We start from the raw sequence: 25,808 nt of genomic DNA on the forward strand, positions 1-25,808 counted from the left end.
TAATCAGTAATAAGTAATCAGAAATTTTACAAGTAAGCACTAAGCACGTTCGTGAATTTCATGGCTAAACTGATATCAGTCCCCTATATGTTCTCTCCTCTAAGTGGTGAGACCAGTAATCAGTAATCAGTAATGTTCAGAATATATATTCCTAACATTAGTTCACTAGGTTTCAGTGCTTCAAAAATCAGATATCAGAAATATATATGCTTTGCTTCAAAACATGAATTATCAAACTGATTTCAAGATATTTATACATAAACCCAGTTACCGTAATTTGCTAGAGATTTCGGTTGAAGTCTGGAAATCTGATCGCTCTTGCTACTGGATTTTACAGCTCGAACAAGACACTCACTTAGCTCGAAAATTCAAGTTATCACTCAAGATTTGTGTAACAACAATTTCAGATTGAGGGTGCTATTTATATGCCAATTTCTGACTGTTGGTCTTCCTATTAATTATCATAATCTGCCATTAACAGCTTTTATTCCATGTTAATGCTTCAGTTACAAGTCTAGGCTGAATCAGTAATTGTCTGCTGGAATCTCGCTCTTCTGCTGCTGGATTTTATCTGTTGTCTGCTGCTAGATTTTAATCTGCTGGATTCTAATCTGCTGGAAAAACACCAGCTTCTGAAATATTAACTTCTGCTAGAAATTTTGCATTGCTGCTGAAATGCTGGAAATTCGGGTTCTCACATAAATTATATTATTAAACTATTTAATCTTTACATATTCAATTTTGACTTCTTATATTTATTTCTTTTTAAATAAAACTAAATATTAACATTGTTTCTTGATATCATTATTAAACAATTAGTTTCATCGTCTGTATTATTATTTTTTTTAAAATTTAAACGAATAAATTTTCGTTCAAACCATAACCGAAACTATTATAAATCTGAATCGGAACCGTATCTAAGTTGTTTGGTTTTGATTTCACTTTAATTAAAACTGAAACCACCAGTTTGGAATCGTGGTCAAGCCTCCGGATATGGAGTACTGATTAATTGTACAAGTAATATTAGTGATTATAATAATATTTTTCTTAATAGATTGTTTGATGGTTGGGTGTGGTCTCATGGCCTACTAATATTGTCCGATCACATTACAAATTAAATCTTTTTATCAACTTTATGCTTCATTTAAATTTTATTACGACAACAACAAAAAATATCTATGTTTATAAAATTTTCATTGCAGATAGATATATTAAAATTATATTTTTTAGCATGTATAAAAAATATTTTTAGGTAATTACATGAATTCATATAATTATTTCAAAATATGTGCATGAAGTGAAGAACAAATCAAAATCATTAGATTAAGCTTGCTACAAATTTTCAAGATTAATGAAGAATATAACTCTAGAACACATGAAATAATTTAAATTTATTTTCAAATTAGAAAAAATATATTTAAAAACGGAATTTTAATTTTTATTGACGAAGCAATTGATAAACCATAGGAGATTATCAAAAAGCCAAAATATTTAACAAAAGGATATGCGTAACAACCAGATCACGAAAGTATGAAAGAAAGTAGATATGTGCGTAGATAAATTCATACATATTCATAAATATATCAAATAAATAAAATAATTATAATAAATAATAATAACCAAAATAATCAAATGTATGAAATATTCATATTTGAACGCATAGAAAAAAGTGTTACATCAAATATTGATGGGAGTCACCTCTTTGACCCACGACAGTCACTCTAGAAACCAATATAATTACTGCAATATTATTGATTTCACTTGAATTGTAGCAATTTACTGTTTTTCCTCTCGTGATACATCATATTGAATTATTATATTGTTACATTATAGTTCGAATTGTTATAAGAAGTAAGTCAAACTTATGTCATCACTAAGTACTAAAAGACTTAACCTCTATTATCATTTCTATTATTGTAAATGTCAAATATCGGAGTACCAGAGCCTGAACGAGAAGAACTAGCTAGAAAAATGAGAAATATTATAGAATGATCTTGTGTGCTTTCCTATCTAATTTGAAATATGTTATGTATGTATGTATACATATGTTAAATATGTTAACTGGTAATTATATAAAATCTACAAACAATTATATGTTTTAAAAAATGTTATGTATATATGTATAAGAAAATTTAATTTATTAATGCACATGTACGACTAACTATATTTATCATATTAACATCAAAACAAAATAAATAAATAAATAAATTACATTATTTCATTTCAATAGTTAATTTTAACAAAACAATATGTTTTTAGGTTCAAAGCACATCTTTTTTCCAATTATTATAAATAAGCAAAGAACAAGACTAATTCTCCAGCTACCTCTATATCAAGTACCAGTTGACTCGAACAGTGCCACTCATTCACGTACGTATATATTATGTATATATATAACAAGAAGATATTTTATGTGCGTCGTGAATCATATCATATATATACAATTGTACATTATACCAATCAAACTTAAAATATAGTTTTTCATCATTAAATTTTTAGTTGGACAAGAAATCTAGAAATTTGACTTTAATTTGAGCATGATACACAACTTCCCCGTTTTAATTTATCTTTACGTAAACATCTATTCTTTTTATTATTATTAGATCAGATAACGTGTTTTTGTGTGTGGTGGTATTTTCATATTGCTATAATTCGTAAGCATAACATAATAATGTTCTCAAGTAGAGAGATACGTTCCCCTTTCACAATCGGATCAAGATTCTCTGCTGTGGGAAAGGTGCTGCTATGCACTGTGAAAAAAAAACTTATTTTTTTTTTCACAAAATCGGTATTTTTATATTTTAATTATTTCAAAATCAAAATTATATTTTTTATATTAAAATATGTGATTAATAATCTAATTTAAAGTTATAATTTTATTTTTTAATAAATATATATTGTAGGGAGGTAAAATGACGTCTCTCTTATTACTTTTTCTTTTATAATCTTTTCAACTCTTTTTTTAAAAAAATGTTAATAAAAATTTAATTTTTATTTTACAAATATGTGATTCCGAACGAACAAAAAAAACGACGGTACATTCAATTTTTTTTATATTATAGTTCTTTTTAAAAAACTATTTTCTCTTTTTTTTATCTTGTTAATATTTTATTTATAAGTTAAAATTTTATTAATCACATATTTGTAACAAAAATAATGAACTTGTTGGCTTTTTTATATTCTAATTCTTTTGAAAAACTATTTTCTCCTTTTTTGCATTTTTAATTTTTCTCATTCTTTTTTAAAGTTTTAAATACAAAAAATATTTTTTCCTTTCTTAGAGATTTAAGAAATAATCCAATTTTTTTTTTTTAAAAAAAAAANTAATAAAATTTTAACTTCTAAATAAAAAATTAACAAGATAAAAAAGGAAAAAGTAGTTTTTTTTTAAAAAGAACTATAATATTAAAAAAAATTGAATGTACCGTCGTTTTTTCTTGTTCGTTCGCAATCACATATTTGTAAAAAAATTAAATTTTTATTAACATTTAAAAAAAAGAGTTGAAAAAATTATAAAAGAAAAAGTAATAATAAATACGTCATTTTACCACCACAATATATATTTGTAACTAAAAATAAAATTGTAAATTTAAATTGGATTATTAATCACATATTTTAATATAAAAAATATAATTTTGATTTTGAAATAATTAAAATATAAAAATACCAATTTTTTAAAAAAAATAAAATTTTTTTGATAGTGCATAGCACCTCCACAGCAGAGGATCTTGATCCTTCACAATCACATGTCTTCAACCCATTTCGATCGATAGTTATTTTCACACAATTATGTCTCGTTATATATGTTCATGATAATGCGTTCGTAAGAATGAAATCTTTCATTCATTTAATTATAAACTTTATCTCAAAATGCTTTTTAGTAGTTTCACCAAAGTGCATATTAAGCTGCATTCCATCACAAGATTTAAAACAATCTCGTATATATTATATATGTATATTGTTCCAAGAAACTATTTATCTATGACCATCGAAGCTCGTATCAGTTTTTTACTTTACAAAAATAATTAACTCAAGTTATTCGAACAATTTATCATATCACATCTATCATGGGGAATACCACAATATGTCAAACCTTAAATGAAATATTAGAAAAATTGTGTATCTATGACCAACGAAGCTCGTATTAGTTTTGATATGCTGCACACCTACTTTACATACCTATGTGAGCACCGATGAGGTGTCACTCACCCATTAGATGTGATGAAATATAGAAAAATTGTGTATCTAATGGGTGAGTGACACCTCATCGGTGCTCACATAGGTGTGCACGGTAGGTGTGCAGCATATCAAACCTCTATATATATATAATGAAATATTAGAATTAATGATCTGAACTGTAAGCAAATCTTAATTAGCATATTCTTTGACATCACTATTTGCTTACAGTTCATATCTTTAATATATAGTGATATCANATATATATATAGTTTATGTTAGCTAATGTATTCCTTACCATTTAGTGTTAAATGATTAAATGGCACTGCCCGGTGAAATAGAGTCGACTCATGAGCTTCTTAATGCCCATGCTCAAGTTTGGAATCACATCTTCAAATTCATACTGCCCATGTCCCTAAAATGTGCGGTTCAATTAAATATACCAGATATCATCAAAAATCATGGCAAGCCAATGACCCTTTCTGAATTAATCAGTGTTCTCCCCATCAACAAAGCTAAATCCCAATATATTCATCGTATAATGCGAGTTTTGGTCCACTACAAATTCTTTATCAAAGTTGATCTCAAGGAGGAAAACGAACAAAACGAGAGTTATTGGCTAACACCGTCCTCTAATTTCCTTTTGAAAGACTCACCCTTATGTGTTACCCCTTATTTGCTACTTGTACTCGACCCAACTATGTTGAAGCCATGGAATAGTATGAGTGAATGGTTGGCAGATGATCGTGTAACAGCATTTGAAACGACACATGGTTTGACGTTCTGGGAGCAAGCAAAGAGTGTTACCAGCGTGCATGAGCTGTTCAATGAAGCCATGGAGGCTGATACACGGTTCTTGAGCCATGTGATGCTTAAAGATTGTGAGAAGTTGTTCGAGGGAGTGGAATCTTTGGTCGATGTAGGAGGTGGAACGGGGACAATGGCTAAAGCTATTGCTGATACATTCCCCAAGATGAAGTGCACGGTTCTTGATCTTCCACATGTTGTTTCTGGCTTGAAAGGGGTCACTAACTTGAACTATGTTGGGGGAGACATGTTCCAGGCGATTCCTACTGCTGATGTTGTTTTACTAAAGGTTTTTCCAGTACTCTTATATTATACATAATTATGAGATTTGTTTTTGGGATCAGACCAATCAAATTATCTGTTGAGATTGGCATGAGTACGTGTGACACCCTTCAATTTCCTTTTTTTTTTAAATATTTGATCTAATAGTCATGTATTTTAACAATATCCATATGATACAAACAATTAACAGTGGATATGTGGATATTACACAATTGGAACGACGAAGGTTGCATCAAAATATTAAAGAAATGCAGAGATGCAATGCCCAGAAAGGAGAGGGGAGGAAAGGTAATAATAATCGACATAGTTTTGGGGTATAAGGAAGAAAACGATACAGTAAAAGAAGATCAACTCTTCTTTGACATCGGGATGATGGTTTATTTAAATGGAAAAGAAAGAAGTGAGAAAGAATGGGAGAAGTTGTTTCTTGAAGCTGGATTCAGCAGCTACAAGATTACTCCTGCGTTAGGTGTGAGATCTATTATTGAAGTTTATCCTTGAATCTACTACAAAATATGTATATTTGGTTCCCAATCATACATGAATAATTCATATTTGTCTGTGCATAGTTTCCATTATAATATGGATCCGCATATTGTAATTCATTGGATGGTTACTCATCAGTTACCTAATGAAATTTGGGGCATAGTTTCCATTATAATATGGTCCCTTTATTAGGCTTAATAACACTACTTATAATTTTATGGGTATAAACCCAACGTATGTACGTATGTGTTTTAAACATGGACTGTTACTCATCAGTTACCTAATGAAATTTGGGGCATTTTAAAAACGGTCCGAGGCATTAATTTAATTGAGGCTACGGATCAAANTATATATGCACACACAAAATGTATATTTAGCATTAAGTGTATTAACATGTGATGATTTAATAATGTTTAATAAATCATTTAAGATTTTGAACACCATTTCTTTTATATACTACGAAGGTATTACATTATATCAGCTAGTTTTGTGATAGGTATATCTTTGGCAAAAACTTGTGTGAGACGGTCTCGCGGATCGTATTTGTGAGACGGATCTCTTATTTGGGTCATCCATGAAAAAATATTACTTTTTATGCTAAGAGTATTACTTTTTATCGTGAATATGGGTAGAGTTGACCGTCTCACGGTCACTCTATATCTTTTACATGTTTACTAGTATTCCGACAATGAATATATACATCACCCTAGCAAACAACAAAACTCCAATATAAAATATATTTGAAACCCATTGTAACACTCACTTATAAAATTTATTCACAAAATCGAGTATAAACAATAAAAATAAGTGTAAATAAAACATTATACATATGTGTGGGATTAGATTACTTATAATAAACAATAAAGAATTTAACTAGTTTGTTTTTCCTCTGTTTTTTCACAGATTTCCTCCGACAAAACCTGCCTCATTTTAGTAATTAAATTACCAGTTGAGAAAGAACCGGTCTTCATCATAATTTTCTCCCACCATTTTCGCATTAACCCTAAAACCCATCTAAATCACATCTCCGACTATTCCAATCAATCAAACCGCCATTTCACCTGAGTACCCACTTGGCCCTTAATTTCTTAATTTACTACCATGAACACCAACTTTTTTTGTTGGAAGAAGCTAATATTCCTTACAACGTTAACATTAGGCATGATCATGGTTGAGCCAATTATATCATCGAACATGCAAGATCCTAAAACATATGGTACTCATGCACGGATACTACGCAAATGTGATGGAGATGTTGGCGATTGCACTCACAAATATGATGAAGAACTAGATGTGGGATTCGATGACAGCCGGCGAATTTTAGCACAATCGCGCTATATAAGCTATGGCGCGTTACAAAGGAACAATGTTCCTTGCAATGTTAGAGGAAATTCTTACTACAATTGCAACTCGCATCAACAGGCGAATCCGTATAACCGAGGTTGCACCCAGATCACGCACTGCGCTAGGAATAACCATTGAAGATACATGTTGATTCGATAAGATTTTTGTTTTTCAAATTTTCATTGTGAAAATGCATGGTTAGTTTATATGTATTTTGATTTTGTCTGAACATTAAGTGAAGGGATTAACTAGCTAATCTACCCTTTATTGTGAAGCTGCATGGTTTATTTTGGTCTATTTGAATATATTGTCACGCCCCACCTTCATTCTGATGTTTCTCGATTTCCAAATCTAAAATTTTTCTGGTCTTTATAGAATTTTTTTTAGAAAAAAATGTTACCGAGGAGTTATATTCATGATTAGGACGGATAAATAGAAAATTGTGCTTTTATGTTATTTGGTATGATAAAACCTTATTAAAATTTTCCCAAATTAATTTGCATATTTGGGATTTTAAATATCCAAAAAATTTAATAGTAAACATTATTTTATGAAATATATCATTAACGATGAATAATATATAATAGGATCATAAAACAATATATAAACAAGAGAAGGTCTCACGGATCTATATTTGTGAGTTTAGTTAACCTGATCCATATTTATAATAAAAATTAATATTTTTAGCATAACAAGTAATACTTTTTTGTTTACTAATTTGTAGTCTCACTTAATATTTATTATTAAGTTTCTAATATAATTTAAATATTTCGATCATTTGATTTTCATGAAAAAGAAAGATGATTCAGTTGATTGGTGACAATGGATAACAAAGAACCGTTCTATTAGCAGGACGAATTATTTCATTGATTAGGCTTTTTTAAAAAAAAACCAACAATAAGGTGGTAAATCAATTAAAAAAAAAAAACTTTGAACGGAAAACGGAGATCGAACTCCAAATGACAAACTGAAGTAAATTCATCAAATAAAAAACATGGAAATTAATTACGGTAACCGCCGAACTGAAGAACCCTGGAGCAGAGAAAATTAAGCACTGGAATCTGATGCAGATATTGCGAGAACATTGTTTGGAGGAGGGTTTGCATGCGGCGGTGCAGGGTGGTGTTTCTCCACTGCGGGCTCAGGAGCACCATTTTTATTCTTCGGAGATGGTGACGAAGGGATTGGGGCTTTCTTAGATGAAAATGATGGTGGAGAATGAGACGGGGCTTTGGCTGATGGATTTTGTGAGTGGGCTGGAGCTGCAGCAGGAGCTTTCTTGGGTGAAGATGGTGATGGAGAATGAGGCGATGGAACAGCTGGCGGCGGAGCTTTCTTGGGCGCAGATGATGGTTGAGAACGAGACGGTGGTACCACTGGCTGTGCGTGTAATGGGGTCTTGGCTGGAGCCTGAGTAGGAGCTTTCTTGGGCGAAGAAGGTTGTTGAGAATGAGATGGAGGTACCGCTGACGAGGCGTGTGGGGATTTAGCTGAAGCTCCGGTTGGAGATTTAGCAGGAGCTTTATTGGGTGATGATGCTGTTTGGGGATGACAGGGTGATATCGCTGGCGGCTGGTGTGATGGGCTCATGGCAGATGGAGTTGGAGCATTTTTGTCCGAAGATTGTGACGGGGAATGAGACGGTGGCACCATTGGTGGGGCGTGTGTTGGGACTTTGGCTGATGGAGTTGGAGCTTGGGCAGGAGCTTTCTTGGGTGAAGATGGCGTTTGAGAATGAGAGGGTGATGCCACTGGCGGTGCGCGGGATGTGGTTTTGGCTGATGGAGTTGGAGCTTGAGTAGGAGCTCTCTTGGGTGAAGATGGTGGTTGAGAAAGCGAGGGTGATAACACTGGCGGCACGTGTGACGGGGGTTTGGCTGATGAAGTTGGAGCTTGAGCAGGAGCTCCCTTGGGCGGGGCGTGTTTTGGGGTTTTGGCCGATGGAGATGGAGAAGGGGTTTTGGCTGCGGGGCCGGATTTGGAAGGTGCTGGCGAATGATGAATTGGAGCCAGTGTAGGAGCTTTGTTGGACGGGGGCAGAGATGGAGAACCAACAGGTGGCGCGTGTTTGGGTACAGGAGCATTATGGGATGGGGTCGGAGAATGGGAAGGTGGTATCACCATTGGCACATGAGTGGGAGGCTTTGCCGCAGGAGAAGGAGAGGCCGGAGGAAGCGGTGGAGCAGTGTGGTTCATGTTGCCGCTGCGATCCGAAAGGACTTGAACAATAAGCTTCTGACCTTTCTCACAGTGTTGTGCATGGCCACTAATAAAGAAGAACAGCCCCGATCTTGTCAACTTGAACTTTGTGTTTCCATCCTTGAAAAGTTTAATGGGATCATCTTTGTTGCATCTTTTGTAATCTTTTTTGCTTACAACAAGGACCGAATCGCCTCCTTTCTTATATTTGAACACTGCATGCAAAATTATATACATATTTATGCACATATATATAGTGACGTCTAGCATGAATATTTAAGACGATTACAAATATATACATATAAGCGTGTGTGTAGGAGCTAGCTATATACCGAGGATGTCATTGATTTGGAAACGATTTCTTTTAGCCCAATGGTTGTACGATTCATCGGACGGATCAACAACCCAACCTTCGTCTTCACCAACATAGAATGTACTAGCATGAGACGAACACAAAAACGCCATTGAAATTGCTACCACAAAGCTCATCATCCAAAACGCCATGTCTAGCTTACCAATTTAGAGTATTTTTATATGTATATGATGATGATTATTATTATTATGTTATCAGAATATGCAAATTGCAATAGCAAAGAGAACGAACGCTAGCTTAAAGGGTTGCTGATGTGAAATGTGTTCTCTTGGCCTATTTATATTCACCGGATAGCTAGCGTATTTATTGCAAGACTTTTGGCATTCTATTTTCGTCGTTATTTTAGGGAATTTAATTTAATTTATTTTTGTTTAAAATAAATATTAAAGAGGCGTTTAGGATATATTTCTCAGGTTGTATTAGCGGTTGTAATCTCGCAACATTATTTATGTGATATAAATGTGCGTAATGTCAAATTTAAAATAAGTACAAGCCATTTATTTCTATATTTAAACTTTGATCAACTATTTTTTAAAGAAAATAATTGTATTAGAAATACTCATTTTAAATTTTTGTTAATCAAATAAAGTCGAGGAGGTTTTTTCTTAAAAAAAATAATAATAATTGACCAAGACACCCACCACTTAAAATCTAATAAAAGCTGCGGTCTTCTTTTCTTTGAACTGATGGTCTTCTCTCTTTACTACTAATTAATAATACTTAATACATTGCTATGTGCTCCTTAAATAATCACTGATGTACGTGTGACTAGACGTGGTCAAAGGATTGGGATGTTTTCTAAATTATCCCTAATTATTATATTAAGAATAATTATTTCTCTTAAAAATAATTTATTTTCTTGAATGTCTCGTTAACTATCACAAAACTCGATACTTTCACGGGTCAATTTCGTGTAAAACGGATATGTTATCAAAGTTGAATCATGAAAAAATATTATTTTTTATATATCAAAATATTATTTTTCTTTTTAAATATAGATCGGTTGGACTCGTTCTCACATAAATAGATTTATAAGACCGTCTATTCATTAATTATAATTTGACTTAGAGAGAAAAGAATATTATTTAGGTACAAACCACAATACAACAGGAACATATTTATTGTAATTATTTTTCCAGTTAAATATCATAAATATATCTGACTTACACTAAGAAAACCCTATCAATATATGTTTTACCTTAAACACTCATTCTTCTTAAAATACGGAAAACCCAAAAATGTTCAGATGCATTACTTTGTTCCTAATTAACTTAAATGTTAAATAAATAAAGTATTAATTATTTTATTTCTCACACCTTAATCCTGTCTTTTAATAATTAAATTTTGTCATACATTATTTATTTTCCTTTAATTTAACAGAATGAATAATATATATGACCAAAAGTTAATTGATGAAAACAATGAATCGAAACTATGTTCTTTCTAAATCACGTTAACAAATTGTTAGGATCAAGAATTTACTATCAGATCAAAAGTTATAACTGTTAGTCAATGTACAATTATATTTTTTTAATATTTGTGGCAGTGCAGAATGCACCTATTTGGTTGTTAATGAGTTGAACTATTAGGTCCATGAGTCCGGGGAGGTGAACGTCTACCTGCTGGTGTTGTCTCATATCCATTAGATATCAGTCTTATAATTTATCTACAGTCGGTCATGTCCCCCAAAAGAGACAGTATTATCCGTTAAGATCTGACGTCATTTTTTTACAGTCCATATAACCAAACAGATAAGCAACCCAAAATCAACAACTTAATGCACGAAAACTTCCCAAAAAGTCATTCATCTCAATATTACTCTCACTGATACACGTTTAACATTGACACAAATAAATATTACAAGCATGTTCGGTTACTTCCATGAATTAATTATATAATTTTTTATTTTAAAATACACCAATTTCTATGTTGGTATAAAAAGATCAATTTAGTTTACATAAAATAATTTTATAGATATTTTATTGGTATTTATATAAAAAAAAATCAGGATAATTTGACTAGACGTGTATAATCGCCAACACTGAATACAAATCGGTATCCATTTCGAAAAGAATAATTGTACTAAAATTCTTCATACATATTTTCCATTTAACATTAGTAAAAAAAGGTAATTCACATGTTTGACGTTTCATAGTTGGTAACAAAAGACGAGGAATGCCACACACTGTCAACTTATGAACTAATGAGTATTTAACATAATAGCTTCAATAGTATTACTTTTGTTTGATCACCACATTTGCATTGGAGTACCCTATCCAACCAATCATTATAGGCTAATTTGAAATGGTTTACAAAATACACAACTTTACCAAGTAAACTGGGTTAACTACTCGAGCAAACTGAGAAATAGATTTGGGGTAATTACTCCAAATCTTTTGTTACTTCCGCTGAAGCTTAAACCTTGAAACGGGTTTGGAGCTCGGTGCACCAGCCAGATCTGCAGTTGAATTCGTTCTGATGTTATGAGTATGCTCTACGATTGAACCAGTAAAGGCCTGTACCAGAATAAAAAAACAAATATTTATCAGTCTTTGACAGTATGACTGTAATGGAGATGTTCTTGGATTAAACCAATGGACAGGATAGGAAGAAGCATTATGAAATAGATTCACAATGTCATGTCTTGTTTAAAACAAAACGCAAGTGCCGCTGATAAGAGGTAACAGATCATCAAGAATCATTCAATTGCAAGTGACAGAGAAGTAGTCAACCCAGGTTATTAAGTTGACTTTATAATTCAACACTAAATCAACTCCAAATATATAAGAAAAACAAGGTTTCGTTTCACTCACTTAGCATGGAGATTGTCTCCACATTTCGTTTGCACGTTGATATAAACTAGTATAGTTGTGAATTTACAATTGAAGGTTTTGACTGTCTCACAAGTCAACAATCCAAAGCTATAGATGGTATGGGATAGGTTGTTAAACCACAAGTTCCAAAATGTTACAGAGGTTTGTAGCACAAGGATCTCAGACCATGAAAAACCCTCTTTTACCATCCTTATCCTACAGACAACCACTTATACAACCTAAAAGTTGCAGTTTCAGTGGGAACCAAAGGTTGACAGAGCAGCAATCTCATTCACCAATACCATGTGACCCGTTGATCAAAAACACAACAAAGACCATAATTTCATTGGTACAAAGATAAGAAACAAAACATACCATGTCACTGGCAGTAAGAGGAACTTGAAATTTCTCCTTCACTTCAGGAACCTCTGAAGCCTTACTCACCACACTGCTGTTGACAGATGGACCATCTAAGCCTACATGAGCAGAGTAGAGTTCAAATAGGCACAAAAAACTAGTCAAGACAATCAATATGGGGCTGAAATACATATCTATTGTTAGAACGCTAAACTTTTGTCTACATTTTATCTTGGTGACTTCACTTATGCCAGTAAAAAGGAAAACGATAGACTCATCTTTGATAATTTGGAAGTTATCGTGGATCCAGTCATCCAGATGCTTTTCAACATTTTTAAATACTCAAGCTATCTAATAAATTCGACCCAGGTTTCCATGGCAAGCTACTGTTTTCTGGTCAGGGTTAGGGCAATCAAAAGGACAACTACGAAAATAATGGAGTAAATAATTGTACTTATGATCCGGGTAGCAAGGTGAAAGTTACTTTAGAAGCCAAAAGAACGGGCTTAGCAATGCATATTGATAAGGTATAAGTATACCTTTAGACACCGGCGGTACCTCTGGAGTTTGAGCCTGAATAAAAACAATGAATGGAATCATACACTATCACACAAGGGCTTAGCAATGCATGTTGATTAGGTCACTAGTACAACCTAAGGCATCATTCACTTGTACCTGTGAACTTCTAACTTGGTCGATAGAAAAGGGACTGATACTGTCATCTAGCACCTTTTGTATCTGCTCATCCTCCTCATATTCATTGGCTTTTTCCGCTTCTTCCTCTTCTTTTTCTAGTTCAGCAATTCGTGAGAATATGCGTGCATATTCTTCATCTTCAACTTCAGTTTTTCTATCATCCTCCTCGATGAAACGGGTAAAAGATTTATCCTCTGATATTTGAGAAACAACTAATCATGACCTATAACCTCCAAATCATCAAAATTAAAATGTGCCAATTCTCAGAAAAAGCACCGGATTGCAGCATAACAGTGTGCATTATTTCGATACTTACTCTGGTTCATGACAAAAAATGCTTTTCTGTATTTTGAAAAAATACTATACCGTGAAGAAATATATCAATATCCTTTCATATGCATGTTTCCATGGCATGTTTGGCGAGTTTGGACCCAAATTCTTCTTCAGTTCTATCTCCTACCAATCTCACCGCACAGGGTGTAGAAAAAAAAATTGCTGCTTTTTCACATCAATAGCTATTACCAAGAATACAGACCAGGCTACAGCAATAATTGATTCTTGCACCAACAACATAATAAGAATCAACACAAGTAAGCAAGTTTGAATTTCCCATTTCCTTTCGTTGGATAAATACAAGGCAAAACAAAAGCTTCAGTTTAACAGAAAGAGAAATGTGAAAATACATTGAACCTATTAGTCCTTACAAAAAAAAGTAACATGTGAACAATTGTAGTCACCCAGCTCAATAGCTTCATTGTAAAGCAAGAAAACAATTTTAGATAAAACAGAACTTGCCTGCTCTATGTAATGTCTCAGAAGAACCTCCTTCTTCATAATCTTCCCTTATATCTACTAGACCCTCCTATAAACATTTCATCAAAAGAATAAGAATCTAAGGTAAGCAAACAAGGGGGAGAATAAAGAATTCGTGAAACTCAAAATTAACATGTCCATAGACCATGAAATGCATATTTACGATTAATAACTATGTACAGATTTGCAATTAAATAATTAGTTAATGAAAGCATTTAAATTAAGAAACAAGTCAGGGTTAACAGTAAGTATGGTCTAATTAATATACATGTAGGCAAAAGCATTTGGATCAACTTCGACAAACTAGCTCGATAAAATTCATACAATAAAAGTTTATATTAAATGCAGTACATGTCAGGATCTTTCTTTGCAAAAAAAAATATCGAAAGTCATTTTGATCCGATGACGATCCATGTTAGGAAGTCCCCGCAGATGCTGGTAGGTAATCGCGCATTTCAAACCCATCCTAACCTTCTAGCGAATTTTTGTTCATCATCATTCTATGAAACAAATAACAAATCTAGAAAGTACACCAAGTGGAACTCAAAAAATTACACATCACTCACCAAGAGAATGGGTGAGAAAGCACAACGCGCCAACACCTATTACACAACATAATTTACAGACTGTTCTAGAGACTACTTGATCTTTGATTTATCATGCATCCATACGTAACTTTGCCCGTAGGGAGCACACGTAAAGTAAAACTTGATCTTTCTTTAGCTTTTGGGCCAATTTAACACTTTGTTTAAATGTGCACGGAAAACACTAATACTATCTATCTAATGATCCTTTCTCTGCAGTTTTCAGAACTACCAGAGGTCAGATTCCCAAACCAAAGAACAAGAGAAGATGAAATAAAAAAAAATATTTGTGAACAAAGTTAACAGGTTACTGCTGACTCAGAAGCCGTAGCACCGAAGAATGAAGCCTCAGTCATTAGGTCCTGCATAATAACCTTGAGAGACTCAACTTGAGTCTCCAAGGCCTTGCCTCGTCTTTTCAAAATCTCAGCTGTTTGCTTGGAAGTCCGATCAGCATAGTAACCTTCTCCTAAGAGAACCTGAGGACCAGAGAAAAAGTATTTTACGTGCTTTTATTATGAAAAGTTATGATGACCTTTTTGAATATTGATTTTTCAACATTCATCGGCTAAAGAATAGTGATTATCAAGTTTTGTACATCAACATAGGTGTTTTAACTCCAAAGAAACATAAATGAATCTCCCAGGAAAAAAATGCTTTGATTTAGTACAGAAGCAGAATAATTTTAAATGAATTTCAGTTTTTTATATAATGATGCAAATTTTGAACATAAAATCCACCAGTTCATAACAAAGCAAACAAAAGTCGTCGTCACACACACACAAGGCTAAACACTGTTTGATATCAGTGATTTTTTTTCAAAATCAATTTGCGTCACATTTAATAAAGTTACACAAAATGCTCCCAAAAATGACAGATAATAGTTAAATAAAAGTTCTCAAGTTTAGTTCAAGCAAGAAGAGCATTAGATACTATGAATTTGGCACAAATTTAGGTCAGAATTTCACCCTTCAATTAGTATTTAGTAGCTTTATCGATTAAATCACACTTTTATGTAACTAAAGACAATTTAGCAGGTGAATAGCCCATGCCCTACAGAAGAATACATGTGTTAATCCCAAAAACTATGTAGCACGGACACCTTAAAAAAAACATTTGAAGTATCGGACACGGATATGGAACGCGAGTCGTATACAGCAAAATCTGTGTTGTTAAGTTTTTATGTTGATAAATCGAATACATTTTGGACACGGTGATGACACACCATGGATACGGTGTGTATACGTTTGGACAAAATTGCAAATACTTAAATGTTTTAAGGATTAACTAAAAAAAGTTGAAATTTTTGAGATCTAATTGGAAAATAATTTAAAAGCAATTGGGCTTTGAGCTTTTAAATCCCTAAATAAATTTCTAATCGTCTTTCATTCTACTCAACAGAGAGATCGGCTCTCAATTATCATCGTCTGTTCACAAACTCTACATCGCCCGCCTCCTTTTCCGCCGCCGCTTACATAACAGCTCTCTGAAGTAAAATTGTAAGGCGTCTCCCTTTTTCAATAGAGCTTTTGCATTACATGTGTATACATATGCATAGATGATGCAATACACTCAAATCATCATTTATATGTGATCTCAAATTTGTTATGCAGTACTATATGCTCTATACCTAATTTTTCAGTATGATTCAGTAACTATCCATGGGAAAAATAATCAGGAAACTTCTACTTTAATTGGTTCACAGTTCACACCATCGCCACTTCTTAGCAATTGAGGAAATGTGTTTATGTACAATAGTTTCACTGACTTCAATTATTTATATTATAGTGACTTAGCAATTACATTTAAGGAAATGTTTTTTTGTATCACAGTTTAATATTCCACCAACTTCAATGATTTATATTGAATGTTGTCTGGATGACACAACACCTTTTACACTTTTGATCAAAAATTGAAATGCTCTGACTTTATGTTTCTTGATTGTCGTGACTTCAAACAGCCCTATTTTGCAATGAAAATTTTTCAAAATGATAGCGTACAAAAGGATGTAGATGATTATTCTCCTTTGTGGAAATTTGCAACCAAGATTGAAAAAGAAGTTGTGCAAGAGGAAATGTTACTTGGACGTGTAACATATGTACCAAAGTGTGCAAGGGATCGTACTCGAGGGTGAAAACACGCCTATTAAAACTCAAAGGATTTGGAATTGTTGGTTGTGTGTATGTTTCAATAGATCAAATAAGCATATGCAACAACTTGTGGATGACGCAAAATTGAGATGGAAAAATGCTAAACCGAAATAAGTTTGATTGCCTTCATCAACTGCATCATCAAACATGGCTTCAAAATCCTCAAGCAGTGGCCCTTTCTCTTTGCAAAGTGATGATCCAACAGAGAAGAGGAAATGAACACTTGGCTCTCTTGAAAAAGCTTGTAACTGAATGCGATAGATGAGCTCCACTCTGAAACTGCGGGGTTTTTTACACAGTGGGATTATTTTCAATATTGTTAGAAATCCTCTTTATATTTGTGCTTTGACTGCTCTCAACATGGCTACTCAACGAACGATTCCAGGTTATCTTCCACCAAGATACAATTATTGAGAACCATATTGAAAATTTGTTGGAACCAACAAAAGCTGCTTGGAAACAAAAAGATGTTAGTATTTGTCGTGAAGGGTGGTCAGATGTACAAAGAAGTCTGTTTATTAATATCATGGTCGTGTGTGAAAGTGGTCCGTTGTTTCTAAAGGTGATAAATTGTGAAGGTGAGTACAAGGATAAAGGTTTCATCTCTAAGTTGCTCATTGATATCATAAATGAAGTGGGACATCAGAATGTTGTCCAAGTGGTCACGGATAATACTCTCGCATGAAAAGCCGCTGGATTACTTGTTGAGGCAAAGTACTCACACATATTTTGGACACCTTGTGTTGTGCGCACTATGAATCTTGCTTTGAAGAATATTTGTGAACCGATTGACTCCGTACAAAACAAAGAAGCCTTTGAAGAGTGCAAATGGATAGCATAAGTATCAAATAATGCTTTGATGATAAATTTTTTTATAATAAATCACAATATGAGATTATCGATGTTCAACGATAACTCGAACTTGAAGATGCTCTCACTTGCGGAGGCTCGATTTGCTTCCACGATCATTATGCTTAAAAGGTTTAGTCAAATCAAGAAATGTCTTGATGGGATCTGTAAAAGCAGGATGATGTAGTGAAGGCTAGAGCAGTGAAGTACAAGATATTAAATGATCAATTATGGGGCAACGTTGATTATATACTTTCTTTTACAAGTTCAATTTATGAGATGCTAAGGAAAGCAGACATTAATCAACCTTGACTTCATTTAGTATATGAACGGTGGGATGAAATGTTAGAGAATATTATGGTTGCTATCACGAAAGGGCCTCGCAAGGGAGATTCAAAGTTTTATGAGATTGTTCATGATGTTATGGTTCAGCGATGGAATAAAAGCAATACACCTCTACATAGTCTGGCGCATTCTTTGAATCCGAGGTAAAACTCTAAAAAAATGTAACTAAGTTTTAGCAGATTATACATATCAGTTTATATTTAATTATCAATCTTTTTATATAGATATTATAGCAATGAGTGGCTCCAAGAATCTCCCAATTGTCTTCCTCCTCATAGGGACATCAAAGTTTCAAGGGAAAGGAAAAAGTGCATTGAAAGATATTACTCATGTTCATCCGAACGAAGAAGTGTCAATGAGGAGTTTGCCTCTTTTTCGGCAGTCATTGATGATTTTTCTGATAATGATGCAATGCGTGATTGTGGTTTGCTGTCTCCAACTAAGTCATGGATTATCCATAGTACTTCCACACCAACTCTTCAAAGTTTAGCTTTAAAGCTACTTGGGAGCCTTTTTCTTGTTGTTGTTGTGAGAGAAATTGGAGCACCTATAATTTCATACACTCATTGAAGAGAAACAACATAACACACCAAGAGCGGAAGATTTGGTGTATGTTCACTACAATATTCGTCTTTTATCTAGGAGGAGTCAACATTATAATGAAGGAGAAAGTAAGATGTGGAATGTTGGAGCGGATGCATTCGATTCCATGGACATGGAGAGTGTTGTTATCCTTGAAATTGCCAATTTGCCTCTTGATGAACCCGAATTGGAGTCAATCTTATTTATTGATTAAGGCAGTGTTGGTGATTTGATCGATATGGACTTGCTTAAGATGGATTTGGTTTTTTATATTTTGTACTTATTATGATTGATGAAATATGACATCAATCTCTATAATTGTCGTATCCTAGCCATATCGTATCTTATATTTTCAAAATTTGACGTATCGCCGTATTCGTATCGTATTCGATACAATACATGTACCCGTATTTATGCAACACAGCCCATAAACAAATATGCATATTATGATATTGAATTAAAGAAGTCCCTCATCCTCGCCAAATTAAAATGCTTAGCTCTCACAGAAACTGTATTCTCAATCAGACAAAATACCCATACCGCATGCTCATAGCAGCATAAATATCAAGGAGGTATGCGGAGATCAAGCAGTCATACTTACACACTATGGATATATTCTACCTTGTACAAATGACATATGGTGTACAAGACAAGCCATAAGTTGCAGCACAAAAGCATTTCTACCATCCAAAGAGCATACAAAGAATTATCGGAAATAGTAGCTACGTTAAAATGTATTACCAAAAACTCATTGGTGTGAATCAATCGACCAGGAAAAAATGCTGCCTTTCCAAAAGGAACCTAAAATCCAAGACAGAAACACTGCTATGTAAATAACTTACATACATGGGACACATAAATTCATATTAAAAAATCAAAGATAAAACTTCATTCACCATTATATGGTGGCTGATTTCGTCTGGAAGTTTCTGTACAAGGTTTATGAGGTTCACGTTATCGTTGATGAAACCCTTGAGTTGGCTTAGCTGCTGTTTGCGTTCAGAAATCGTCTCCTCCACCAGTTTTGTGGCTTTCTGAGCTTCCTCCGCCGGGAAAAGGGACGATAGTGGCGTCACGATCCCCTTCCTCTCCGATGGTCTCGAGTCCATGTAGCCTTTAAACAATGCCGCCGGTTTAGGGCCTATACAAACCTCAAGTAGAACTAACGATTTCAAGCTCGAATATTTGGTAATTTTAACCGATTCTGAATGCTTATGCAATGGAGTAAAACAAAAACACTCCTACACTTCTAGAAATCAACCGTAATTATAGTTGGCGGTGAAATTGGGGCTTTGAGCTGAGAGAGAGCAAAGTGCTCATCAAATGTGGAGAGATTATTTTGATAGGCCTTGATGGGCCGAACTGTTTCTGAAACATATATGTGTGTGTGTGTGTATATATATACACATGTGAGATAAGGATAATATCATCTCATGTGAGATAAGGATAAACTTCAATGTAAAATAAGTAAATAAATAGTCAAAAAATTGTCTAAAAAATATGAGAATATAATGAAACTAAACTTTGTTGAATATAAAAACCTAAAATTTGTCTTCTACATTCAGCTAATAAACTGGAAAAAAAAAATTCAAGTGTAGATATCTTTAAGCATTTTATGCATAAGCTAAACACTCTCTGGTCAAGCGTAGTAAGAAAATATTCATTTTATCGACTCATAGCACAGTACAACATAAACATACAAAATAAGTAGAATAATCTATTAAAGCGTGCTATAAAAAATCGATATGATAGAACAAAATATAAACTACTGCAAAAATTTCGCTAAATACATGACAAATAAAGTAGAAATTGGAAAACTCCTTTTATGTGCCAAAAGAACCGAAATATTGTAAGTAGATGACTTGACAAAAAGGAAGAATACAGATTGTAGCAATAGTGACAGAATGTAAAGTCAAGACAAACAACTATAAAATTAACGTTGTTACAATTAAATCATGGTCGGAATACACATAATATGTTTTGCTTAAGTTGAAATAGAAATAAACAAATTAAGTAGATAGAACAATGGAAATAATAAATTTGTAAATCCATACTAAGGTAGAGTTTATTAATGTGATACAAAGAATTTTAAAAAGCTGTGGCTTTGGCTATTTATGGACATTATTTGTCAGATTCATGCCTCCATCATACGCGTTCTTCATGTGTGAATCTTAAGATTTAAGTACATATGCAGCAAAGATTCAAATATGTCAGATAAGTAAATATGCAAATGTGGCATATAAAAGTTCAGATTTTGACATCAGAACTCTGCTAGATCTTGAAACATTTGAGTTTAAAATCTACCAATCAAATTGTAAATTTGTCTGTAAAGATTATCAAATGTGTGTTTTGACAATTGATAGTTAGACATAGTTAAACAATAAATAAAGAAAATTGGAAAACAATCATAATGGGAAAAAAATCATAACAAAACAGAGAAAGGGATACAAAACCTTGTAAATTTTGATGGGTTTGAGGCGTGGTTGAAGATCGGTTCAAGTTGTGAGCGTCGTGAAATGCAGCTAATTGGATGATAGTAAATTGACAGAGCTTGCCACCCCTGAAGATTCCAAGTTTCCAGTAGTCAAAAGGGCTCCAAACTGTAACAAACATATCACGTATTGAAATTTGATTATCAAAGAGTTGTATGACACATCAGAGGCATGAACTATTAAAATCAACTATTGTACATCTTCAATGACCGTAATTTACTATTTCATGCAACCCAACATAAATAGCGCGCCAAGTTGAGTAAACAATAATCAAACGAAATAAGGAACGATCAATATTTGAGTTGTGACCACACCTTATTATCTCATATAACTATGTGTAACATAGTTGTAAATTGAAAGGCAGGAGAACATTAATGACTTAAAAATGAAAAATGAAGAGTAAAAGGTAAATCATCTCAAAACAACAAAAAAAAAGTACAAAAACAATAGCTTGAGAATTATTGAACGACCTTCAAAACATGCAAATAAAGGACCTTCGGCATATAAGTAATCACCGAAAAGGACCTGAAGCCAAAAAAAAAAATCAACATGTCATCCTTGTGAAGACACCACTTTGCCATGAAAGGCTCGAGATAAAACCAAATGACCAAATCAATAAGAATTTTTTATTATATATATTTTTCAAGCACACGAGAGAGTATTTTAAAATAAATAATAATGCTATGAAAGGCTCAAGATGAAACCAAATGACCAAATCAATTAGAAGTTTTGATTATATATATTTTTCAAGCACACGAAACAGTAATTGCGTGGTTTCACCATTAAGTTAATTAAAGTTTGGGTGAAATGATGTTTTGTTTAATTATTTTTTTATATTTTTGGATAATAAAATGAGACCTTAAAGAATGTGGCAAGGAGTTCTGAGCTGGAAAATTTTTCGCAGCTTCAGGGGCTTCTCTTTTCTTGTCATAGTAATCATCTCTCACCCTTCTTGATCCGTTTACTTTTTTATCAATCAATCCGATTCTTACACTACAATTCTCCAAGATCTCCTTCAGACGAAAGCTCTCATCTCTTTTTGAGGAAATCACTCGAGCCGCGCGTAATTCTGATGTTTTCCTAATCAATTCTCTCTGCTTAGGACTCTCCTCACTGTCTTTGATTACTGAGGAAGCTTAACCACACACACAACCCATAGTTTTCACCAATAACAAACAAACCCCTCTTCCAAACTCGTAAATAACAGTCAATCCAGTGTATAATCTCTTCAAAATTTCTCAGTTTTCAGAAAACCATGAAGAAAATGGCATCCATCATATAATTAAGGTGAATCCAACCACATAAATCAAGACCCAATTCAATACAAAATCGAATACTCTCATGCAACACCCGACCGGACTTCGAATTGAAAATCAGATTCTTCGACAATTCAAAACCACAAACCAAGGAGCCATAATTTACGCCATAGCTTCACGCATAACAGTATATTGAAAAAGAATCAAACTTTAAAACCGGATCAAAGAAAATCAATTGCCAGATTCTCGAACAAACTCAAATCTTGAACAAAAACGAAACAAGCCCAGAAACAGTCTGCGCAGATTGAGGAATTGTTGATTACCTGCCACAAAATTCTTCAAAGAATGATGAACAAGACTGGGTCTTGAATAAAATTAATGAGCTGTGCTATTGGCTATTCAACAAGCTTAATAAAAATTAACTAAAATAAGATACTCTAGAACACAAATCCTATCTTATTTAGAGAGAAATGATGAATGCCGGTAAGTTTATTTCTCTCTACTCTCTGTACACGCGAGCGCGCATATATATATATAACACAGATTCACATTCGAGACTTGATGACGGCGTGGGACTGTCCTTTTCCAACTACGTATTGGTAATGTTCTTTATTATTTTTAACCTTTCCTTTTCTTTTTCTCATGGAACAAATTTCTTTTCGTTTTGGATGGTCCAAAAATAATGTACAAAATAAAATTAATAATTGTATTCAAGAAAACACTATATTTCTACATAAAATTAAAATTTTATCAAACTTAAATTAAATTGAGTGCGTATTTTAAAAAAAATAATATTTAATGTCAGACCAACATTTTGGACACAGCGATAACACACCGTGGATACGTTTGGACAAAATTGCAAATATTTAAATGTTTTAGGGATTAACTAAAAAAAGTTGAAATTTTTGAGATCTAATTGGAAAATAATTTAAAAGCAATTGGGCTTTGAGCTTTTAAATCCCTAAATAAATTTCTAATTGTCTTTCATTTTACTCAACAGAGAGATCGGCTCTCAATTATCATCGTCTCTTCACAAACTCTGCATCGCCCGCCTCCCTTCATGCCGCCGCCGCCGCTTACATAACAGCTCTCTGAAGTAAAATTGTAAGTCGTCTCCCTTTTTCAATAGAGCTTTTGGATTACATGTGTATACATATGTATAAATGATGCAATACACTCAAATCATCATTTATATGTGATCTCAAATTTGTTATGCAGTACTATATGCTCTATACCTAATTTTTCAGTATGATTATGTAACTATCCATGGGAAAAATAATCACGAAACTTCAACTTTAATTGGTTCACAGTTCACACCATCGCCACTTCTCAGCAATTGAGGAAATGTGTTTATGTACTATAGTTTCACTGACTTCAATTATTTATATTGTAGTGACTAAGCAATTACATTTAATGAAATGTTTTTTTGTATTACAGTTTCAATATTCCACCAACTTCAATGATTTATATTGAATGTTGTCTGGATGACACAACACCTTTTACATTTTTCATCAAAAATTGAAATGCTCTGACTTTATGTTTCTTGCTTGTCGTGACTTTAAACAGCTCTATTTTGCAATGAAATTTTTTCAAAAGGATAGCGTACAGAAGGATGTAGATGATTATTCTCCTTTGTGGAAATTTGCAACCAAGATTGAAAAAGAAGTTGTTGCAAGAGGAAATGTTACTTGGATGTGTAACATATGTACCAAAGTGTGCAAGGGATCGTACTCGAAGGTGAAAACACCTATTAAAACTCAAATGATTTGGAATTGTTGGTTGTGTGTATGTTTCAATAGATCAAATAAAGCATATGCAAACTTGTGGATGACGCAGAATTGAGATGGAAAAATGCTAAACCGAAATAAGTTCGATTGCCTTCATCATCTGCATCATCAAACATGGCTTCAAAATCCTCATGCAGTGGCCCTTTCTCTTTGCAAAGTGATGATCCAACAAAGAAAAGGAAAGGAATACTTGGTTCTCTTGAAAAAGCTTGTAACTGAATGCGATAGATGAGCTCCACTCTGAAATTGCGAGGTTTTTTACACAGAGGGATTATTTTCAATATTGTTAGAAATCATCTTTATATTTGTGTTTTGACTGCTTTCAGTATAGCTACTCAACGAACGATTCCAGGTTATCTTCCACCCAGATACAATTATTAAGAACCATATTGAAAAGTTGTTGGAACCAACAAAAGCTGCTTGGAAACAAAAAGATGTTAGTATTTGTCGTGAAGGGTGGTCAGATGTACAAAGAAGTCTGTTTATTAATATCATGGTCGTGTGTGAAAGTGTTCCGTTGTTTCTAAAGGTGATAAATTGTGATGGTGAGTACAAGGATAAATGTTTCATCTTTAAGTTGCTCATTGATGCCATAAATGAAGTGGGACATCAGAATGTTGTCCAAGTGGTCACGGATAATACTCTCGCATGAAAAGCCGCTGGATTACTTGTTGAGGCAAAGTACTCACACATATTTTGGACACCTTGTGTTGTGCGCACTTTGAATCTTGCTTTGAAGAATATTTGTGCACCGATTGACTCTGTAATAAACAAAGAAGCCTTTGAAGAGTGCAAATGGATAGCAAAAGTATCAAATAATGCTTTGATGATCAAAAATTTTATAATAAATCACAATATGAGATTATCGATGTTCAACGATAACTCGAACTTGAAAATGCTCTCACTTGTGGAGGCTCGATTTGCTTCCACGATCATTATGCTTAAAAGGTCCAAGCAAATCAAGAAATGTCTTAATGGGTCTGTAAAAGCAGGATGATGTAGTGAAGGCTAGAGTAGTGAAGTACAAGATATTAAATGATCAATTATGGGAAAACGTTGATTATATAATTTCTTTCACAAGTCCAATTTATTAGATGCTAAAGAAAGCAGACACTGATCAACCTTGACTTCATTTAGTAAATGAATGGTGGGATGAAATATTAGAGAATATTAGGGTTGCTATCTCGAAAGGGCTTTGCAGGGGAGATTCAAAGTTTTATGAGATTGTTCATGATGTTATGGTTCAGCGATGGAATAAAAGCAATACACATCTACATTGTTTGGCGCATTCTTTGAATCCGAGGTAAAACTATACATATCAGTTCATATTTAATTATCAATCTTTTTATATAGATATTATAGCAATGAGTGGCTCCAAGAATCTCCCAATTGTCTTCCTCCTCATAGGGACATCAAA

At 33.3% G+C, this 25,808-nt stretch overlaps 4 protein-coding genes across 6 annotated transcripts; 2 read left to right on the forward strand and 2 right to left on the reverse strand.

Annotated features, from left to right (window-relative positions):
• Positions 1–4,469: 4,469 nt before the first annotated feature.
• On the forward strand, positions 4,470–5,827 carry LOC140988747 (trans-resveratrol di-O-methyltransferase-like). Its single transcript, XM_073457800.1, has 2 exons — positions 4,470–5,271; positions 5,463–5,827. Exons 1-2 carry the CDS (start codon positions 4,496–4,498, stop codon positions 5,764–5,766), a joined length of 1,080 nt encoding a protein of 359 aa, XP_073313901.1. The 5' UTR covers positions 4,470–4,495; the 3' UTR covers positions 5,767–5,827.
• A 1,085-nt stretch (positions 5,828–6,912) lies between these two features.
• LOC140988480 (protein RALF-like 22) lies at positions 6,913–7,233 on the forward strand. Its single transcript, XM_073457488.1, has one exon. It carries the CDS (start codon positions 6,913–6,915, stop codon positions 7,231–7,233), a length of 321 nt encoding a protein of 106 aa, XP_073313589.1.
• Positions 7,234–8,038: 805 nt separating this feature from the next.
• On the reverse strand, positions 8,039–9,766 carry LOC140987137 (uncharacterized). The gene is made up of 2 exons (XM_073455543.1): positions 9,627–9,766; positions 8,039–9,509 (listed from the first exon to the last, which is right to left on the reverse strand). Exons 1-2 carry the CDS (start codon positions 9,757–9,759, stop codon positions 8,143–8,145), a joined length of 1,500 nt encoding a protein of 499 aa, XP_073311644.1. The 5' UTR covers positions 9,760–9,766; the 3' UTR covers positions 8,039–8,142.
• Positions 9,767–11,860: 2,094 nt separating this feature from the next.
• On the reverse strand, positions 11,861–23,097 carry LOC140988112 (uncharacterized). 3 transcript variants are annotated; one of them, XM_073457047.1, is made up of 10 exons: positions 22,928–23,097; positions 21,310–21,456; positions 19,753–19,997; positions 19,598–19,657; positions 15,242–15,409; positions 14,329–14,395; positions 13,513–13,727; positions 13,377–13,410; positions 12,856–12,956; positions 11,861–12,183 (listed from the first exon to the last, which is right to left on the reverse strand). In XM_073457047.1, exons 3-10 carry the CDS (start codon positions 19,963–19,965, stop codon positions 12,067–12,069), a joined length of 975 nt encoding a protein of 324 aa, XP_073313148.1. In that variant the 5' UTR covers positions 19,966–19,997; positions 21,310–21,456; positions 22,928–23,097; the 3' UTR covers positions 11,861–12,066. The 3 variants fall into 3 exon arrangements, with proteins under 3 accessions (XP_073313148.1, XP_073313149.1, XP_073313147.1); XM_073457048.1 differs by lacking the exon at positions 22,928–23,097 and adding an exon at positions 21,819–21,870; XM_073457046.1 differs by lacking the exon at positions 22,928–23,097 and having other exon boundaries at positions 21,310–21,728.
• Between the last annotated feature and the right edge of the window lie 2,711 nt (positions 23,098–25,808).

The sequence above is a fragment of the Primulina huaijiensis genome, chromosome 11 (assembly GCF_012295235.1).
Source record: "Primulina huaijiensis isolate GDHJ02 chromosome 11, ASM1229523v2, whole genome shotgun sequence".
NCBI classification, from domain to species: domain Eukaryota; kingdom Viridiplantae; phylum Streptophyta; class Magnoliopsida; order Lamiales; family Gesneriaceae; genus Primulina; species Primulina huaijiensis.

Excerpts from the sequence above, each read along its gene's own strand:
- LOC140988747 (XM_073457800.1), top strand. The coding sequence starts at position 4,496 with ATGGCACTGCCCGGTGAAATAGAGTCGACTCATGAGCTTCTTAATGCC. Across the intron at positions 5,272-5,462 it reads GCTGATGTTGTTTTACTAAA|GTGGATATTACACAATTGGA; the intron begins GGTTTTTCCAGT and ends AACAGTGGATAT.
- LOC140988480 (XM_073457488.1), top strand. The coding sequence starts at position 6,913 with ATGATCATGGTTGAGCCAATTATATCATCGAACATGCAAGATCCTAAA.
- LOC140987137 (XM_073455543.1), bottom strand. The coding sequence starts at position 9,759 with ATGGCGTTTTTGTGTTCGTCTCATGCTAGTACATTCTATGTTGGTGAA. Across the intron at positions 9,510-9,626 it reads CCAAATCAATGACATCCTCG|TGTTCAAATATAAGAAAGGA; the intron begins GTATATAGCTAG and ends TTTTGCATGCAG.
- LOC140988112 (XM_073457046.1), bottom strand. The coding sequence starts at position 21,469 with ATGTTTGTTACAGTTTGGAGCCCTTTTGACTACTGGAAACTTGGAATC. Across the intron at positions 14,396-15,241 it reads CTACGGCTTCTGAGTCAGCA|GAGGGTCTAGTAGATATAAG; the intron begins GTAACCTGTTAA and ends AAATGTTTATAG. Across the intron at positions 12,184-12,855 it reads CTCTTACTGCCAGTGACATG|GCCTTTACTGGTTCAATCGT; the intron begins GTATGTTTTGTT and ends ATTCTGGTACAG.